The sequence below is a fragment of the Vombatus ursinus genome, unplaced genomic scaffold (assembly GCF_900497805.2).
Source record: "Vombatus ursinus unplaced genomic scaffold, bare-nosed wombat genome assembly UNPS02014864.1, whole genome shotgun sequence".
NCBI lineage: Eukaryota > Metazoa > Chordata > Mammalia > Diprotodontia > Vombatidae > Vombatus > Vombatus ursinus.
In genome coordinates, this window is record NW_020954642.1 from 4,022,386 (window position 1) to 4,041,411 (window position 19,026).

Here is a 19,026-nt window from a genome sequence, read left to right on the forward strand (position 1 = left end):
AACCTGTTTGCCTCAGTATCCCCATTTCTGTATCTCCCATAAAATACGGCTAATAATAGCATCTACCTCTCAGGGTTGTTGTGAAGATAAAATTAAATTATATTTGTAAAACATTTAGCTCTTATAATTAATATTATTAAAGTCCTTCAGGTGCTATATAAGTGATGATAATGATGATGATGATGATGATGATGATGATTACCCTCCACACTTCAGGCAGGAGATGGGAGAGGAAGCTTCTGCCCCCAGGTAGGAAGTGGGAAAGGAGGTGTTGAACAGCTCTCTTGTTCAATAATCGTTTTTGACTAAGAAGTCCCCCTCCCTCAGTAAAGTACTCCACATTGACTTGGAATATTAACATTTAATTCAGTCAGTTCTACCTCTTGTTTTCCTCTGAGGATGGAGGACCTTAGGTAGATGAATAGCTAGGGACAAAGGTAAGAATGCAGCCTACACCAGAGAGGCACCTTTTAGCCCTTCCCTTCTCCCTGCATCTGTGTCCCTTTGGAAAGCATGCAACATTTTAGGGCCTTCATCTCAGCCACATAAGCACCCCATCAGGTCATTGAGACAGATCAGAGAACGTAAATATACATATTATGATTTTCAACTTGGAGGGACCTTGGAAGTCATCTCATTTTACAAATGAGAAACAATAGCTAAGAAAGGAGAAATTATTTGCCTAAAGTCACAGAGAGGAAATAGCTAAACTGGGATTCAAACCCAGTTGGAGTCTGTTGACTCAAAATTCTGTGTGCCATATATTCTGTCGTTGTTCAGTCACGTCTGACTTTTCATGACCCCATTTGGGGTTTTCTTGGCAAAAATACTGGAGTGGTTTGCCACTTCCTTCTTCACCTCATTTTACAGATGAGGAAACTGAGGCAAACAGGGTAAAGTGATTTGCCCAGGATCACACAGCTAGTAAAAGTGTCAGAAGTCAGATTTGAATTTCGGTCTTCCTGACTCCAGGCCTGGAGCTGTATCCACTCCACCACCTAGCTGCCCTCTCTGTACTCCACCACATCATTTTCCTCCTCCTTCCCCAACACCCAAGTGACGTGTCCAGGTTTAAGACAGCAGTCTCAATCAGAAACCACATTTCCTAGACCTTAGGCCAAAGTTTCACACTGCCTCCACCTTTTCTTCTGTATTTTGGTAAACCCAGGGGTTGGCTAAGCACATGAGGTGGGGGGGGCGGGGAGGAATGGTTGGCATTTGAAGGAATGTTATATTTTGCCTGAGATCTCATAAAGGGATAGGAAAAGGCTGTGTGACCTTAAGCAAGTCACTTAACTTCTCAAAGTTGTTTCCTCTCCTGCAAAATAAGGAACTTAGATTAATGGGGAAATGGGAGAAGAGTTGTCCATGAACTTGCTTTTTAAAAAAAAGTATTTTAATAACTATTTCAATATAATGTATTTTTTTTTTGCAATCCTATGTATTTTATTTATGAACTGACAACCATTCTTCTGAAAAGGGGTCCATAGGCTTCACCAGACTGCCAGGAGGGTCAACTGACACAAAAAGGTCGATGTTGTCAAAGGTCCCTTCCAGTTCTAACATCCCATATTCTAACATTTCTATCCGAAATTCCCTTTGGGCTTTCACATTGCAGGTTCCAAGATGCCTTTCATCTCTGATATTCTGTGATTCTACGAAGGTCTACTTAAACCACTGCCACCAGAGCCCAACCAACTAATTAAGAAACCTTGGCACTCGAGTAGCTTTCTCCCGAGCCATCCCCACCCCCACCTTTACCCCTACCCTTACCCTACCCCCACCCCAACCTTCTTTGCGGAGCAATTGAGTTTGTTTTCAGGAGGCAGCTGCCCTTCCCTCCTCCCCGGGCACAGCTACTGCAGATCCTGCGGCACCTCCCCCGCCCCCATCCCGTCTTTCTGTCCTCTCCCTGCCCCCTTCCCGCTCTCAGGCTTTTCCCAGCCCCCCCCCCCTTCTCAACCTGTCTGTCCTCCCTCGTCTCCCGGTGGAAGGGGTGGCTCCTTTCTCCCTTTCTCTATCATCTGCATCTACTCAGGTCTCTCCCTTTTCTCCCTTTATGTGTGTGTTTGTCTCCCCTTGTCTCACTCTCTTGGAGCGTCTGATTGTCTCCTCTAATCTGTGTGTGTGTGTGTGTGTGTGTGTGTGTGTGTGTGTGTGTGTGTACAGTGTGTGTGTGTACAGTGTGTGTGTGCGCGCGCGCGTGTCCCTCCCTCTCCCTTCTCCCCTGAACTCTTTCAAATGTGACACATCCCGCGGGGTGAAGCTGTCGGCCCCGGAGTAGGCGCCGCCAGGGCGGAGCAGCCAAGCGCACCGGAGCCTCGGAGCGGAGCTGGAGCCGGAGCGAGCGCGGGGGCACCGCACACCACTGCGCCTCTCGAGGCACCCGGCCAGGGAAAGAAGGAAAGAAGGGGCGATGGGCGGCGGCCAGCGATCCCGGCGGCCGTCGCTCGCCACGGCCAGCGGCCCAGCTCGGAGCTCGCCCTGAAGGAGGCAGCTCAGGGTTCCCCTGCTTCCCTGCGCCCCCCGCCCCCCCGGGGTATGGGCTAGACTGCAAGGGATAGGAGGGCACCCAGGTCCACCCCTGGTCCGGCCCCAGGGGACTCAGCATCCCGCGTGGCCAAGATGCGCCCTGGGCGCTTTTAGGCGGATGCGAGCGGCAGCCCCCCGCCCAGCTCTCACTCGGCTCGCCGCTGGCTCCCGGCTGCCCTCTCCGGCCTCTCTTCCCCGGGCCCGAGCCCACGGGAGCCGGGCCCCGCCCCGCCCAGTTCCATTGCGCCCCGCCCAGCCCGGCGGAGAAGGCAGAGAAGGAGAGACGCCTGGCCCCCTCTCCGCCCCCCGCGGTGTCTCCCAGGAGCTCAGGGCGCATGGAGAGGACCGCGGCCGGCTGCGTGTGCCCGGGTAAGGGGACGCAGCGCGAGGCGGACTGCGGGAAGACAGGGGACGGGGGTCCGGGATTGGGGGGCGGAGAAGAGGATAAGGATGAGGGATGGAGGGTGGGGGAAGGGAAAACGCTCCATCTCTCTTCCCCGCAGTCCCTTTCCCGGTCTCTGCAACACCCCCACCACCACCCTTCCTCACCCTCCCCCACCCCTTTCTGCCCATCAGCCTGAGCTCACCGAGTCCTGGGTCACAGCTGCCGAAAGGACTGGCAGATGGACACACTGACACCCTCCCCATTTATGGCAGGCAGTTGTAGCCCCTGCCAAAGGGCAGAAGAGGGAGGGGGTCCTTGGGCAAATCATCCCTTCCCGACTCAGTTTCCTCCTGTGTGAAATGAGGTGGTTAGGCTGACTCTTAGGATCAGATGCTCTAGAAATGGAAGGGACTTTAAAGGTCTCTTCTAATCCAACCCATTGACATGGGGGGGGGGGGAAGCCGCTCACCCCACACACCCCTTCCCCCTCAGTCTCGGGTCTGGTGAAAGTTTCTATTCTGCTCCTTGCTCTTCCATTCCTTCTTCCCCCCCTGTTGTCTCTTCCCTAATCTTCTCATTCAGCTAGTGCATGGAGTCAGGGGTCTCATTTAGAAAGATTCTAAGAAGTCGGGGAATGAGCCAGGAAATGGAGAGAAGTTTTAAAACCTTTCTCCGCTGGTCTCACCCTCAAACCACCACCTCAGAGCCACAAAGGGGGCAAAACTAATCGAGATCAGAGAATGAGTTCTTGTTGTTTAGGGGGGAGGGTACAGATCAAACATCTTCCCGGGTGTCACAGCTACAGAGGCAGCTCATTTAGAGAAGCTTGGTCAACTAAAGCAGAACTCAAGAGGAGAACAACGTTTGATTTCCCAGGCCCTCACCGTCATATTCAGGGCCCGTGAGCTTATTAACCTTCTATTACTGAGCAAATCCAAGCACACAAGTGGTGAAGAAGTGTTTGTCTAGGAAAATATTTAGAGAAAAGTTTATGGGAACATCAGTAGCTATGTCACCTCCCTCCCCTCCTCTATCCTATTGTAAAGTTTATAGAATCCAAGTGATGAGCTGAGCATTGAACTTGAAATGGAAAGGCCTGGGTAGAGCTCCTGTCTCTGTCCCCATGTGGCCCCTGAGTCACCTGGAGAAAGACTCTGGGTTTCAGTTTCCTCGTCTGAAAAATGAAAGCTTTAGACTAGATGGTGTCTATGTTCCAGCTTTATGATCCTCATTTTTTCACCTGTCTCTGGGATGGGGAGTACTTACTCCTAAACCTCAGTTTCTTCACCGTAACATGTAAAAATAATGCTTGTTTTACCTTCCTACTGTCGTTTTGAAATAAGCTTTTTTCTCAGTAAGCTGTATCCATGTGGATTGTTATTATCTATCCCCTTCCAGACAGATAAGTGCTTCTTTTGTGTTTAAAAGATCCTTGTGGAAAAAGAAGTCAGTATAGGCTGCATTTTCTCCAGATGACTTTTATGTGTAAGAGCAGGGCTTACTCCTGGTGTAGGTTAGTGGGTGGCAAACTCCCAGGGGCCAGAAAACTCTTTCCTTTGTCTAATTAGGCAGCTTTTTCCTAATCTCTTTAAGAAACATTTAGCTGGTGATTAGTCAGTGGTTCCTGGGCATTTAGCTTGGTGGTCTCTAGGCATTTCATTTGGACTTTTGCTCTGACTCACTTGACCCTTTGTTCCAAGAGTAGATCATATTAACAAAGTTTCAAGTTGGTATTTGGGGAATCATTGGATCATAGATTTTGAAAAAATAAATAAAACAAAACCTTCCTTTTTACAGATGAGGAAACTAAGGCATGGAGCAATTAAGTAACTTATGTAGGGTCACACAGCTAGTATGGATCTGAGTGAGATTTGAACCCAGGTCTTCCTGACTCCTAGACCAGCACCCTATCCACAGTTTCATACTGCTTCACTGTCCTTAATGCCCAGAGTCTATGGTGAAGATTTGGGAAGAAAAGATGGAAGTGAGAGACCAGGAGAGAGCAGCAGCCTGTGAAAACAGGTAGTCAGAGGTGACAGAGACTGCTTTGTCACTCAGCTCTTAAAAGGCAGCAAGACCCCCAGTCTCTTCTGGGTAGGCCTTTGATTCTAGTCTTCCCCCCACCCCTTTCCCCAAAAAAATCTGTAGATCAAAAGTAATTTATACTGATTTATAAATAACAGGACTTTGGACGGCACGGAAATAACAGGAAAGGACCCTAATTGTGGAGGCAAAGAGAGAAGGGGAAGATTTTAGAAACAACATGTGTCATTTATTTACATCTGGCAACCAAACAAAAATCAGCTATTATTAAGGACCTTGTCTAGATTCCTGTCCTTCCCAACCCTCTTTGTCTCTTCCCTCCCCTGATGCATAAGAATGAGTACAGTGTACTAGAAAGAATATTGGATCTGGAGTCAGGAAAAAAAAAGGGGAGGGGGTTTGGATCCCAGGCTCTGCTTTAAAAAAAAAAAAAGTGATATCTTGTCTTTTTGGATGACCTTCCTTTCCTAATATATCCCCGAACCCCCCGACCATCCCTTATAATAAAGACTTTTTTAAAAGAGAGGTAAAATGCAGTTCAGCAAGACTAACACATGAATCAAATCTGACGGTACGTGCTGTGTTCCCCCTCCATAGGCCCTCATCTCTACAAAGACAGAAGAAGATGCATTCTCATATCTCTTTGGGATCACGCTTGGTCATGATAATTACAAAGTGTCCATTTTTCACATTAATTGTAATCATTCTTCCCAGTTACATTGCTGTAGTCACTGTGTATACAGTTTTCTTGATTCTTCTTTCTTCGCTTTTTTTTTTTGAGGGGGGTGGCTAGGCAATGGGGTTAAGTGATTTGCCCAGGGTCACACAGCTAGTAAGTGTTATGTGTCTGAGGCCGGATTTGAACTCAGGTCCTCCTGAATCCAGGGCCAGTGCTCTATCCACTGCACCACCTAGTTGCCCCCTTCTTTCTTCACTTTTCATCAGTTCATCTAAGTCTTTCCATGTCCTCGTGTGTTACTTTTATTCATCATTTCTGATGGTGGAGTAATACTCTTTTATATTCATGTGCCAGTTTGTTGAGCCATTGCCCCCAAATGATGGACATCTGCAGATGTCTTTACTACAACAGAAATTGCCACTATAAATACATTGGGCCTTTCTATCATTGATCTCCTTGGGATATATACCTCGCAATGTAATCTCTGGGTCAAAGGGTGTGGACATTTTCGTCCCTTTCTAAGCATAGATCCAGAATACTTTCCAGAATGAGTGGACAAAGTCACAGTTCCACCAGCAGTAAATTAGTGTGCCTAGCTTTCCACAACCCCTCCCGTATGGACAATTCTCATCTTTTGTCATCTTGGTCAATTTATTAGGTGTGAGGTGAAATCTCTGTATTTTTTTTGCTTTGTTTTATTCTTATGTGTAAGTTGAAGCAGTATTTCATATGGTTGTTAATAGTTTGCAGTACTTTTGAGAAGAACTATTTGCTCACGTCGTTTGACTACTTATAAGAGCAGGATCTGCTTTTGACTACCTGTGTTGCCTTGGACAAGTCAAGGGCCACACTTGAGGACCTAAAAGGCCACATGTGCATGTTCCCCAACCCTGGGTGAGATGATTCCTAAGATTCCTTCTGAGACCAAATCCTAGGAAACTCTGAATCCTTACCCCACATACATGCTGAGGTTTTTTCTTCATACTTTCCTGAGTCTCTGAAATCTCCATTTATATTGGAAAAAGCAATTATTTTGATGTCTATAAGTAATCTTTTTTTCTTCACCATAAAGGCTTGCCTTACAGTAAAATACATACAGCTGTATGAATGTGAATATTCTTCTGGGAGTGATCTAGTGAGCCAGGGAGCCATTGCAAGCAGAAGCAAACTAATTTCTGCTGAAGGAAGGTGGAAAAAAACTGTTTGCCAGCAGGAGTACCCCTCCCCCACTTGTCCCTCATGGTTCCTTTGGGGTTGGTTTTCCATTTCAAATATATTTTGGACCATTTCCATGCCCTTAACTCCTAGGATCATAGGATTTTGGACTGGGAAGGACTTTGGGGATCATCTTGACCAGTGGAGGAAACTGAGGCCCAGAGGGGAAAAGTGACTTCTTGGAGTAAACAAATAACAAAGGATTTGAACCAAGAACTTCTGGCTCTAAATCTAGAGTTCTTTCCACTGAGCCATGCTACATTTCCATCTTGGGCAATGATAGCCTCTCAGCACTTGGCTGGAAGTTTTTGCTTAGCTGGAGCCCTAGGAAGGAAAGATGATGTTGAAGGCTGTTGGGAAATTCCAGTGGTTCTGGCAAGCAGCAGGAGAGCCTCAGGAGTGAACTGGCTGCAGGGAGGGCAAGCTAGGAGATTGGAGAGAGCCAAATTCCATTCACTCCTTTGGAATTTGCCTCTGATTCTTGGAGCAAAAAAAAAAGTGATGAGCATGAGAAGCTAAATGAAATAGTGAACATCAATGGAAACCAGAGACTGTTAACACTAGAGAGACCTTAAAGGGCATCTAATTTATACCTCTTTTGAAAAAGCAGGGGGAGGAATTACAGTCTGAAAAGGGATGGTGGCTTATGATTTTCACACTGTAAGCTAATAACCAAGTTAGAATTCGAACCCAGGTTTACTAATTTGCTAGTGTTCTTTCCATCCCACATTGTGCCAAGAGACTGGAATGGCCACATTTTCTTTTAGTAAGTCAAATTCCATTAATCCCATATGTAATCATGGAAGATTAGAGGTGGGGGGGGACCTTAAAGCAGAGAATATTGGAGATGAAGGAACTTTAGGGATCATGTAGCATCCAGGGGTATGCTGCAGTCAGCTTGTGCCTTGGATAGAGTCAACTGTTAAATTTTCAGTACTAGTATTTATACCTAAGAAACTGGCAAATGTCTCAAAATCAGCAAGCACTAAAAATCAGGGCTTGATTTATTGTTCTGTTGATTATCTAGACTTGAGAAAGTGATGGAGAAAATGTTAACACAGATTAAATTTAAAAGTTTGAGTGGACATACTCCTTTTTTTTTTTCAGACATCTGCTTGTTAAAAATATACCAGTACACTCCTGGGAGCATCTAACTTTTACAATAGTAGCCTGCATGATTAAAAAAAATTTAAGTATATGAAGGCTATATTAATTTTTATAAGTGTTGGCTAAAAAATAAGGATTTTTTTTTTGCAGTAAGACAAAACCAGTTCAGCTTTTTTTTTTCATTCAAAAATGAAGACTTACAAGGATTGTTCACTCAGTCTCAGAGTTGAAAGGGATGCCAAAGAAAATCTAATCTACAAGTACCTGAACAGAAATCACCTCTATAACAGATTAGCCATTCTCTACTTGGAAACTTCCAATGATGAGGAACTCATTACCTCCCAAGGTAGCTCCTTCCATTTTTAGACAGCCTTAATTGTCAGTTTCCTTATGTGTCTTCCCTTCTGGGACACTTCCCCAACTGTCACTTACATGATCAGGCAGGGGCCCCAGAGAATACTGACTACTACTCCATGCAAGTTTCTAGGGTTAACCCTGAGAGATTGAGATTTCTGGTACTGTTGTTCCTGAACCCTCACCAGTATGTTCCCCATTATCAATCAGCCAGTTGAACTCTATTAGCCTTTATAAAAGGGGTTTACAGAGAAGGAATATCAAAAAACATTTCTTAAAAAAACAATCTTTCCAAGCAAGGCTGTACTCAACCTTTGCACATACAAGGTCCTTGAGGAGATGGGGAGGAGAAGGGAACAAGTATTTATTAAATGCCTACTATGTACCAAGTACTGTGCAAAGTGCTTTATGAATATTACCCCATTGAGAATGGGCTCACAATAAAGTTGAGTGGCCATGGAGCACACATAGAGAGAATACATCTGGTAAAACGGTACCTCCTGACCTCAGAAGTCCGTTTCTCCCTTTGTATTATCCTCAAGACGTTTTCCTTAGATGGAGCTTACTGCTGAGTTCTGAGGATCAGAGTTCCTAGCCAATGCTTCTCTCTGCCACTAAGGGTCATGATAATCCAGGGCACCACAATCCTCTGGGGATTCTTTAGGCATTTTCTCTATCACTGGCTACCACTGTTTCTGTAAACCTGGCTTCTGACGACTTTGATGGAACCTAAGGATGTCCCAAATTCGAATGGTTCCTGCCAGTACAATTCCATCTCAGGATATTTATTTACCTAAGATTAGGGGGAAGAAAATAAGTACCAAAGAAACAATGCCCACAGACATGGAGCAGTCAAGTAGGAGATAAGGCAGCTACCCTCCCCTTTACCTGGCAGCTCATAGCAGTCCTCCATCACTATACCAGGAAGGAAAAAAAAAAATCAAAAGATCAGTAGCCCCTTTTGTATTTGAACTCTGTTCCAGTTCAGCACTCCTGAGTCATTATTTCTTTCGGCTCCTGCCAATTAGAAGACTTTTTGTCGTCATATTCTACCAACCCTTCGATTACTCATGGCCAGAAGCTGGCTCCCCAAAGTTTTATGCGTAGGAATGAAACAAGGCAAGAATGCTTACCGGCTAGGAAGGGCAGATCTAAGCATGTTCTAAGGACTGGGCTGTCATTGGCCCGTACACTTATCAAGACAAATCTGCTTCTGAGGGACTTCACCCAAAGCTTCACCCTCTGCGCCTTGGAGCTGAGCAATTCAAATCAGCTAGCACTTATTAAGGGGGGAAGGAGGTAGGCATTAAGAATGCAAACACAAACATGAAATCGGCCCCTGCCCTCAAGGAACTTAGATTTAACTTAGATTTGACTGGAAAGAGAACAAATCCAAGTTGTCTCCAGTATGATAGCCTTTTGACATTTAAATATAAGAAGTATTGCTTGTCACCATCAACAAAGCTTCTCCTTTCCAGGCTAAACATTCCCAAGGGATTCCATAATTCTAGGTACTGTGGTGGAATGGAAAGAGCATTATATTTGGAGTCATGAGACCTGGGTTCAAATCCTGTATCTCCTACTTATTAGCTCTGTGATTTCAGTCAAATCTTTTAATTTCCCTCCACCTCATCTATAAAATGCAGATGATAATTCCTACCTCACTAGGTTATTGAAAAGATCAAATAAGGTAATAGGAACTAGACATTTTGAAAATTTAGAAGTAATGGTGGTAGTAATAGTAATAGTGGTAGTGGTGGTGGTGGTAGAAGTAGTAGTAGTAGTAGTAGCAGCAGTCAAGGTGGTGGTGGTAGTAGTAGTAGTAGTAGTAGTAGAAGTAGTAATAATAGCAGTGGTAGCGGTGGTGGTGGTGGTGGTAATGGTAGTGGTAGTAGTAGTAGTAGTAGTAGTAATTGCATTTATATATCTATATATAGATATAAAATATATATAAACTTTAAGGTTTACAGAACATTTCACAAAAATTGTATCATTTTATCCTCACAACAACCCTGGAAGATAGATGCTATTATTAAACCTATTTTACAAATGAGAAAACTAAGGCAGGGAGAGTTTAAGTGACTTGCCCAGGATCACCCAACTAGTAAGTGCCTGAGTCTGGATATGAACTTAGGTCTTCCTGACTCCAAATCCTTCACCCTATTAATGTCAGCTCTTTAGTTTTGATTAAGCCAATAATAATTCTAATATTGAATATTCTTGATAGCTAGGGTTGGATTCAATCAGGAAATGCCAGAAGGCTAACTCCAGGTTTGTGTCACAGATTCAGGGCCCCATGAAGAGAAGCCAAGTTTCCAGAGACAGAGAGGGATATCAATTCCATCTTACCCTGCCCCCCAAGTCAGACCACATTTGCAGTGTTATGTTCCATTCTGAACACACATTTTAGGAAGGATATTGATGACCCTGAGAGAGTCCTGAGGTGGGTGAAGTAGCCAGAATGGGGAGAGAACTGGAGACTAGACAGTATGGAGATTTATCCATGGAACAAGGAATAAATTAAGCCTGCAGAACAGGGTTAGCAGAGACGTGATACCTAATCCACAAGTATTCAAAGGTCAGTCAAATGGAAGAGGTATTCCATTTATTCTGCCTGGCCCTAGTGAGAACAACTAACGAGTAATGGATGGAAGTTGTAGAAAAGCAGATTTAGGTTTGGGGCACAGAAAAACTTCCCAGTAATTACACCTGTCCTATAATGGAATGGACTGGCTCTGTTGTTCAGTCGTGTCTGACTCTTCATGACTGAGTTAGGGGTTTTCTTGGCAGAGATACTGGAGTGGTTTGCTGTTTCCTCCTCCAGCTCATTTTACAGATGAGGAAACTGAGGCAAACAGGGTGAAGTGACTTGACCAGGGTCACACAGCTAGTAAAAGTTTCTGAAGCCACAGCTCCTCACTCAAGGCCTGGTACTCTATCCACTGTACCATTTAGCTGCCTCTCTTATACCTTCTACACCTCCATGTACTCTTTGATCCAGTGACAATGGCCTCCTGATTGTTCCTCAAACAAGATACCCATCTCCTGTCTCTGGCCATTTTCACTGATGGTCCCTCACACCTAGAATTGTCTTCCTCTCATCCCTAATTCTTGACTTTCCTGGCTTTCTTCAAGTCTCAGCTAACATCCCACCATCTACGGGAAGCTTTTCCCAACCCCTCTTAAAACTAGTGCTTTCTTTCTGTTGGTTATTTCCAATCTATCCTGTATAGAGCTTGTTTATACCTAGTTCTTCTCATGTTCTCCCCCGTTAGACTGTGAGCTCCTTGAAAGCAGAGTCTGTCTTTTGTCTTACTTTCATCCCCAGCGCTCAGCCCAATGCCTGGCACATAGCAGGTGCTTAATGAATGTTTATTGACCCATCAGTAATGGAGCTCTTCAAGTGGAGGCTTGTAAGGTATATTGTAAGGAGGATTCCTGCTCAAGTACAGGTTAGACTAGAGGCCCACAAAGGTCCTTTCTAACCCTGATTTTTTTTGAGGGGTGCACTGGTATATAGGTATAAATGTATGTCTTTTCCCTCCCCATTCCTGCTGAGTGTAGCATATCACTTGATCTTATATAATCTTCATTCCTCTTTTTCTCAAAGGAGTTAATTAATTGAGAACTAATTAAGGGTTTTATGTCTACTGTTTGACACGGTGTTTGGAAACAAAAGTCATTAGGGATAATGGGAGAAACTTGAATTGTCATCTGCCACATGAAAATATTTAATCTGATGCCCCCAGAGGCATAGTCACCTAAGGCACTTCCCTTCTTGGTGTTTAGTACCCCTGATGAGGTAGAAAGAAGAAACAAACACTCTTTGGGTGGCATTGAAGAACCTCACCAGTCTTATTCCAACCTATCTTTCCAGCCTTATTTCACATCATTCCCCTTCCTACATTCTATGTTCCAAACAGACTGGACTCCTCATTCTTTTCCATCCTGCCCTGATCTAGGAGGCAGCATGGCACAATGGGAAGAGCATTGAATGTCAGGCCAGAGGACCTGGGTTTGAATCTTAGCTCTGCCTCCTCACCTGTGTGTCCTTAGGTAACTCACTTACCCTTCTGGGGCCTCAGGTTCTTCATCTTTAAAATGAGAAGGATTAGATTAGTTGACTTTTAAGGTCTCTTCCTGATCTAAGATTATGCTCCTCTTCTTAGGAGTGATGTAGTCCAGCAGTTCTCAAACTTTCTGGCCTCAGGGCTCCTTTATTCTTAATAATTGTTGAGGACCACCCAAAGAGCTTTTAGCTTACACAACCTAGGCCCAACATTGTCCACCATGTTTGGCCCAAGATTCTTTGCCATTGAACACCACCTTCCTTTAGGTAGCCATCAGTAGTATGGATACTGTCCTTTTCATTCACCATCCTCCTTCACACCCAAAATTCCAATTTCTTGGAGGCCAGGGATAGTGTAATATACATCTTTGTATCACACATGGCACATATGAGAGACAGCAAGGAAGGGCACACTTTGAGCACCCTGTCACCTAAATGCAGGGAGTCAAGATTTTTAAAACAACTAAGATCATTTTTTAAAAGTTTTGTATTGAGTGCAGACACAGCAACTTCATAGACGATTAAGCTAATTTTAAAAACAACTTTACTGAGTTGGCAGATGGTGTCGGAGAAAACAATGACATTAATTCAGGAAATCTTTCATTAAGTTAAAAAGAGTGAGACTTTTATTTACTCAATTACTTTTTAACTCACTGGTTTTTAACTCAGAAAAGGATTTTTTTTTTAAATTTCTTCATTGCTTTTTTTTATGGTATCTCTCACAAGACTTTGAATCAGAAGACCTGGATTCTAGTACATCTGTGCTACTTATTCTATGTCATCTTAGGCAAGTCACATTCTCCCTCTGGACCTCAGTTTCCTCATCTATAAAATGGAGATAATAGTAGCACCTACTTCCCAGGGCTGTTGTAAGGATAAAATAATATTTGTAAAGTGCTTTGCAAATCTTAAAGAACTCTACAAATGCTGCCATTGTTATCGACTTTATTGTGAATATCAAATGATATAATGTATATAACATGCTTCATAGCTATAGGGTACTACGTAACTGGAAGCTGTAACTATTTTTGTTCTGGCCTGGGCAGGTCCTATCTGTCAGTTTGTCAGTACCCATCTGTAGCCTTTAAAGCTTCATCCTGTTCTCAGTCACAGGTCCGAGAGATGTAAAGGAGTCTGGTCCAGCCCTCTCACTTCATGGATGTGAAAACTGGGTCTAGGCACTCAGTCACATGGGTGATGAGGGTCAGGACTAAGAAATGAACCCAGGTGCTCTCTAAATCCATCATTCCTGCCTCCCCTACCACTCTCCCTTTAGTATTCCAAGGCCCACTGGGTGGGGTGTGAGCTCTTGAAATTCCCATCACCTTTATTTGTACATCAATGGTTAGGTGCCCAGTAAGTAGAAAGGAGAGTTTCATGGAAGGAGGTGGTGACTGAGAGCCCAGTCCTTTTCCCAAAGGGTGCAGTTGCATTTTACAGATCTTTCTCTCTCTTGGTTTTTTTTTTTTCTTAAACCTAATGAGTCTTTACCCTCCCTTTGAGATGATAAAGAAAAGTTTATCGTCTACATGTGAAGTGAGACCAAATTATAGCGCCTTCTCGGATATTCATCCATCTACCTTCACTGAGCACCATTTGTTTAATGTGGCTACATGTTCCACTATTACAAATTCTCTTCCTGTGAAGAAGCTTCATTTTCCAGAGTGAAGGGTTTCTGAGGAGTTGTGTAGTAGCTAGGAATGCCCCAACTGCAAGGGAGGGAATTATAACAATAGCTAGTGGGTATATAGTGATCTAAGGTTTGCAAACCACTTTACATAGTGTATCTCATCCAATCCTCCAATGACCCTGGGAAGTAGGTGCTCTTATGATTCCTATTTTACAGATGAAGAAACTGAGGCAGACAGGGTTAAGTGACTTGCTTAAGTTTGCATAGCTAGTATATGTCTAAGGCTGGATTTGAACTCAGGTCCTCCTGACTCCAAAGCCAATGCTCTATCCACTGCACCACCTAGCTGCCCAGGTACAGGTGATGTGAAAACCAGGATCTAACACCTATGAGGACTGGCACCCTGGAGCAGGGAGGCTAGCATATATGCAGGGTATAGGATTCGAATTTTTGCAGTAAGAGGCCATTGGATTTCTTCAGAGACAGAACAAAAATAGGCTATCTCACTCAGGGTAGGGCCAACCAATACTGAGGGCTAAACATATATCCCAAATGCAAGAAGGACAAGTCCCATCCGGAAATGGAGGGGTAGAATCTGAATCAGGAGGAGGAAAATATAAATCAAAAAGGCAGGCCAAGTGGGATTCAAGGTGTGTTTACCAAGACCCAAGGGTCTAAGACAAGCAGGCACTTCCATTGGGCAGAGATTTCTTCAGGCCAGAAGGCTGGGTTCTAGTTCTCACATAAATTAAAATAATAATCGTAACAGCTAGTATTTATATACCATCTCCCCCTAAAACCCACCACCACACAGTTTCATTGGGTCACACAAATGATTAGAATTCTTGGAGCCAAAATGATCTCAATCTATCCTCAAATTTTAAACTGGTAAGAAGCCCAGCTCTCCCAAAGAATGCAAGTATGGAATGTGAGTGCCTAGTGGGTTGGTCCTCTTCAAGATAAAAGGACAAACAACAACAACCTAGTGGGTAAGGTCTAGTAGGCAGCTAGGTGCCTCAGTGGGTAGAGCACTGGGCCTGGAGTCAGGAAGACCTGAGCTCTAATCTGGCATCAGCTACTTTCTAGTTGTGTGACCCTGGGCAAGTTGCTTAACTTCTATTTGCCTTAATCCACTGGAGAAGGAAATGGCAAACCACTCTAGTATCTTTGCCAAGAAGACCACATGGACAGTATGGTCCATGGGGTCACACAAAGTCAACAATGTTTGACCAACAATAAGGTCTACAAAGGACTTCACTCATGTCATCTCATGGGAGGTCCCTTCCAGCTCTAGTATTTATGGTAAGTTCATTAACACCAAGGTTCTAGTTGCTGCCATTCCCAGAATTATGTGGATTTTTAAAAAGAGCCCAGGGAATCTCAGAATCCCAGGGTCCAAAGGGACATCAGGAGGCATCCAACCTGTGACCTAGCTGAAGCATGTATCCCCTCTGTAAGCACCTCCACTGAGTCCCCCACCTCTCCTTACAAGTTTGCAGTAACAGAAATCTCACGCCCTACCAAGGCAGACCATTTCATGATCGGACCCCTCTAAATTCTGAAGGAATCTTCCTCCCTCTAACGTCGACCTGTTGCTCTGACTTCCGTTTCCACATTCCAATAAATACATTCCTAGTGTTGGAATTTTAGACGTGGTGACTATGGTTGTTTTTCATACCTCATTTTCGAAGAGGACCAGGGACATCATGAGGGTGATGTCCTGATGAGTGAATGAATTGCATTGAAGAGAGGCAGACACAGTGTCACCCGGGTTGAAGAGATTTTTGCAGGGAAGGGAACCTGCCAGCTCATTTTAAAATCTACTGAATCTAAATGGCCAGCTACTGAGCCATTTGGTCAGTCAGGAAGATCTGAGTTCAAGTCTGGCTTCAGACACTGACTAGCTGTGTGACCCTGGGCAAGTCAATTAATCCGTATTTGCCTCAGTTCTTCATCTGTAAAATGGGGACACAATGGAGAAGGAAATGGCAAACCATTCCAGTATCTTTGCCAAGAAAAACCCATGGACAGAAAAGTCTAGGTGTGCATAGAGTTGGACACAACTAAATAACAACAACACTTTTGTCTACCTATAATGGAAGCCTCAATTCTATATATCCTAATCAGGATAAATCTTTCCCCTCTAGGATAGTCATGGATCATCCCCTAGGTCCAGTGTGAGGAAGCCACAACCTGCTCAGCCATGAAACTTTCCTGAGTAACTTCCTCCCCTTTCCACTCCCCAATTCACTTCAGTTAAGGAGGGAGGGGGGCCTTTGATGCTTTAATTAGCATGGTACCTTTTTAGGTCTCCATTTCTAAGAGTCCCCTTGAGTGGAAGGCTGATGAACAAGGAAATGAGAGGGAAATGAAGCCGACTCTTCGTGTACATAATAGAACCACTTAATAGCTCAAAGTACTGCACGCTGAATTCCCCTTGTTAGGAAATCCAATTAGAGATGAGTCAGAGAGCGGGATGGAAGTACTCTCCTCCTGTACTTCAGCCGCAAAATGAAGAAAGCTGAGCTCAGAGACCGTGGACTCATTCACTCGCGGCTCAGTGAGTGGAGTCAGTGACAGATACGTGTGCCTTGAGCAAACTCTGGGCAGCTATTTTCCACCAGCAGGTTTCTGGTCTAGTGAAAGGTACAGATGACTGTGAGGCAGAACTAAAACCAGGGCCCCTAAATATTCACACAGTCCTCCCAGTATGGTTCCTAACATCCTCCATAACCTTACATGTCTAAAGGCCCCTTTGAGCTCTGACATTCTGTAACTTTGTGAACAAAAGATAATGTGAACGTGATTTAATCTTATCTGGATGACTCTGGATCTTCATTAAGAGTATCCCTTATTGTAATATGTGACAACCTCAAGGTCAGTTAAGGTGTTTCAAGGACTCAAGTATCTTTTTTTTTCTACCCCCCCCCCACTACAAGAATGAATGAATGAATGAATGAAAGAACGAACTACTAGGTCAATCCCAGCAGCTAGCATTGTTTGCACTCTGACTCACCACCCCTAGCAGCTGAAAGGGATCAGTGTGCCCTGAAGCAGGGAGGTCTGTTTTCCATTGGCAAGACAGCTTTTACCTCCAGTGAGCATGACTGATTGTTAATTAAGTCCTTAGCGCACAGATTAAATCAACATTTTCATCAGCTGCAGTTCATTTGGTGGTGTTGTACAAGTGGCCACACTCCCAAATAAATAATCATCAAATTGCATTCTATTTTACACATTCGCACACTGCTCCAGGATGAACCAGGAAGAATCGATTTCAATCTTTTAACTGTAGGATTACAGAATGTGGGCGGATTGTTAAAATGTTTTGATATTCTGTTCTCTGCTTTTATGAGTTGCCCTAGGGGTGGGGAACCCGCAGCCTCGAGGCCACACGTGGCCCTTCAGGCCCTCAAGTGAGGCCCTTTGACTGAATCCAAACATAGTCAAAGGGCCACACTTGAGGACCTAGAAGGCCACGTGTGGCCTCGAGGCCAAAGGCTCCTCACTCCTGCCCTAACCTCTTCACACCAGAAGGAGAGGTTTTGGGGGGTTTTTTTGTTTTTTAGTTCTCCAGGAAATCACAGAATCATAAAATCTCAGTGCTAAAAAGAAACTCAAAGATTAGCTAGTCCAAATTCTACCTGAAGAAAGAATGCCATCCACAACATCTCCTAGAAGAGATGATCCAGCCTCTGCTTGAACACCTTGACTGATGAGAACTCACTACCAAGCCGCCCATTCCATTTTTTGTTAAACAGGTCTACCTTAAACTGAGCCAACTGGCCCCTCTGTAACTTCTATCCATTGCATATCGCCTGGTGCATAGTAGGCATTTCATAAATGCTTATTGAATTGTTGACTGACTTAATTCTGCCCTTTGGAATCAAACCGAAAAAGGACACAATCACCCTCCCCACTTCCCAGGTATTCAAAAACAGGGGTCATATTCCCTGCCATCTCCTGGCTGAACTTCCCAGAGTTTTTTTGGCCGGTTGGTTATTGTCCTTCCATTCTCACAGGACCAAAATGATATCATTATGTTGAAGTCAGGAAACAGTGTGTTGACTGTGGCTGATGGGACCAATACAAGCTCAGAAAGCTCTACCATAGGCCGGGCACAAATGGTTCATTTGGAATGGAGATGTCTCAAGATTTGCACATCTCACATTTCTTTTGAGCTACTGCAATCCTGCTTTACTTGTAGAGCACACAGTCCCTTCTTTGCTGCAGGCATGCCATGCTGGGCAGTCCTTTGCCAGCATCTCCCATGTCACACTTTCAGTTCCAAAGTTCTTCAGAGAGACATTGAGAGTGTTTCTGAGAGCAAACATTCATGTACCGACTCTCCTTCCATTTTCATCTTGGTTTGTAGCCTTTTCAAGTTAAACAGTCCTCATATGATTCAAAATCTTTGGGTCTGAAGGCTGTTGTCTAGTGATCAGCTTGGTGGCTGATCCCTGGGAACATCTTGACAGTGTTGGTACCTCTCTTATGGACTCATCATCTTTCAATTTGCATCCTAATTATTTGTATATATCTATCTCCCCAACTATTCTGTAAATTTCTCAAAGCAAGGGATTATATTATATGTCTTCATGTGGTTCCCAGTGTATGGTAAATGCCCGATAAATGATTGTTTCCTAAGATACATGAGACGCAGAATGGCAGAGTGGACAGAGAACTGGCCACTGAGCCAGGACACCCTGGCCTCAAGTCCCACTGTGACATGTACCAGTCATGTGATCTTGAACAAGTCACTTGACCTTTTTTTTAGTGCCCTAGACAACTCTATAACCACAATTTCAGAGCATGTGCCATTTTGTATCAGCAGATAAAGATGAGGAGTTCTCTACATTAATGAAACCATAGATCCCATAAAAAAAATCCTAAAATGTACTTCATGTTAGTTGTCCAAATGAAAGTTAGCTATGGCTTAAAGAGGTCATGTGTAAGTGTGTGTGTGTGTGTGTGTGTGTGTGTGTGTGTGTGTGTGAGTGTGTGAGTGGGAG

General features: G+C 44.1%; 1 protein-coding gene across 1 annotated transcript in view; it reads left to right on the forward strand.

Moving 5' to 3' along the window:
• Window positions 1-223: 223 nt before the first annotated feature.
• The window catches only part of LOC114027908, a 102,805-nt gene continuing 84,002 nt past the window's right edge, over window positions 224-19,026 (forward strand). The window contains exons 1-3 of the mRNA XM_027842080.1: window positions 224-249; window positions 2,285-2,539; window positions 2,600-2,901. Of these exons, the coding sequence (XP_027697881.1) occupies window positions 224-249; window positions 2,285-2,539; window positions 2,600-2,901 (583 nt within the window). The remainder of the gene's footprint in view (window positions 250-2,284; window positions 2,540-2,599; window positions 2,902-19,026) is intronic.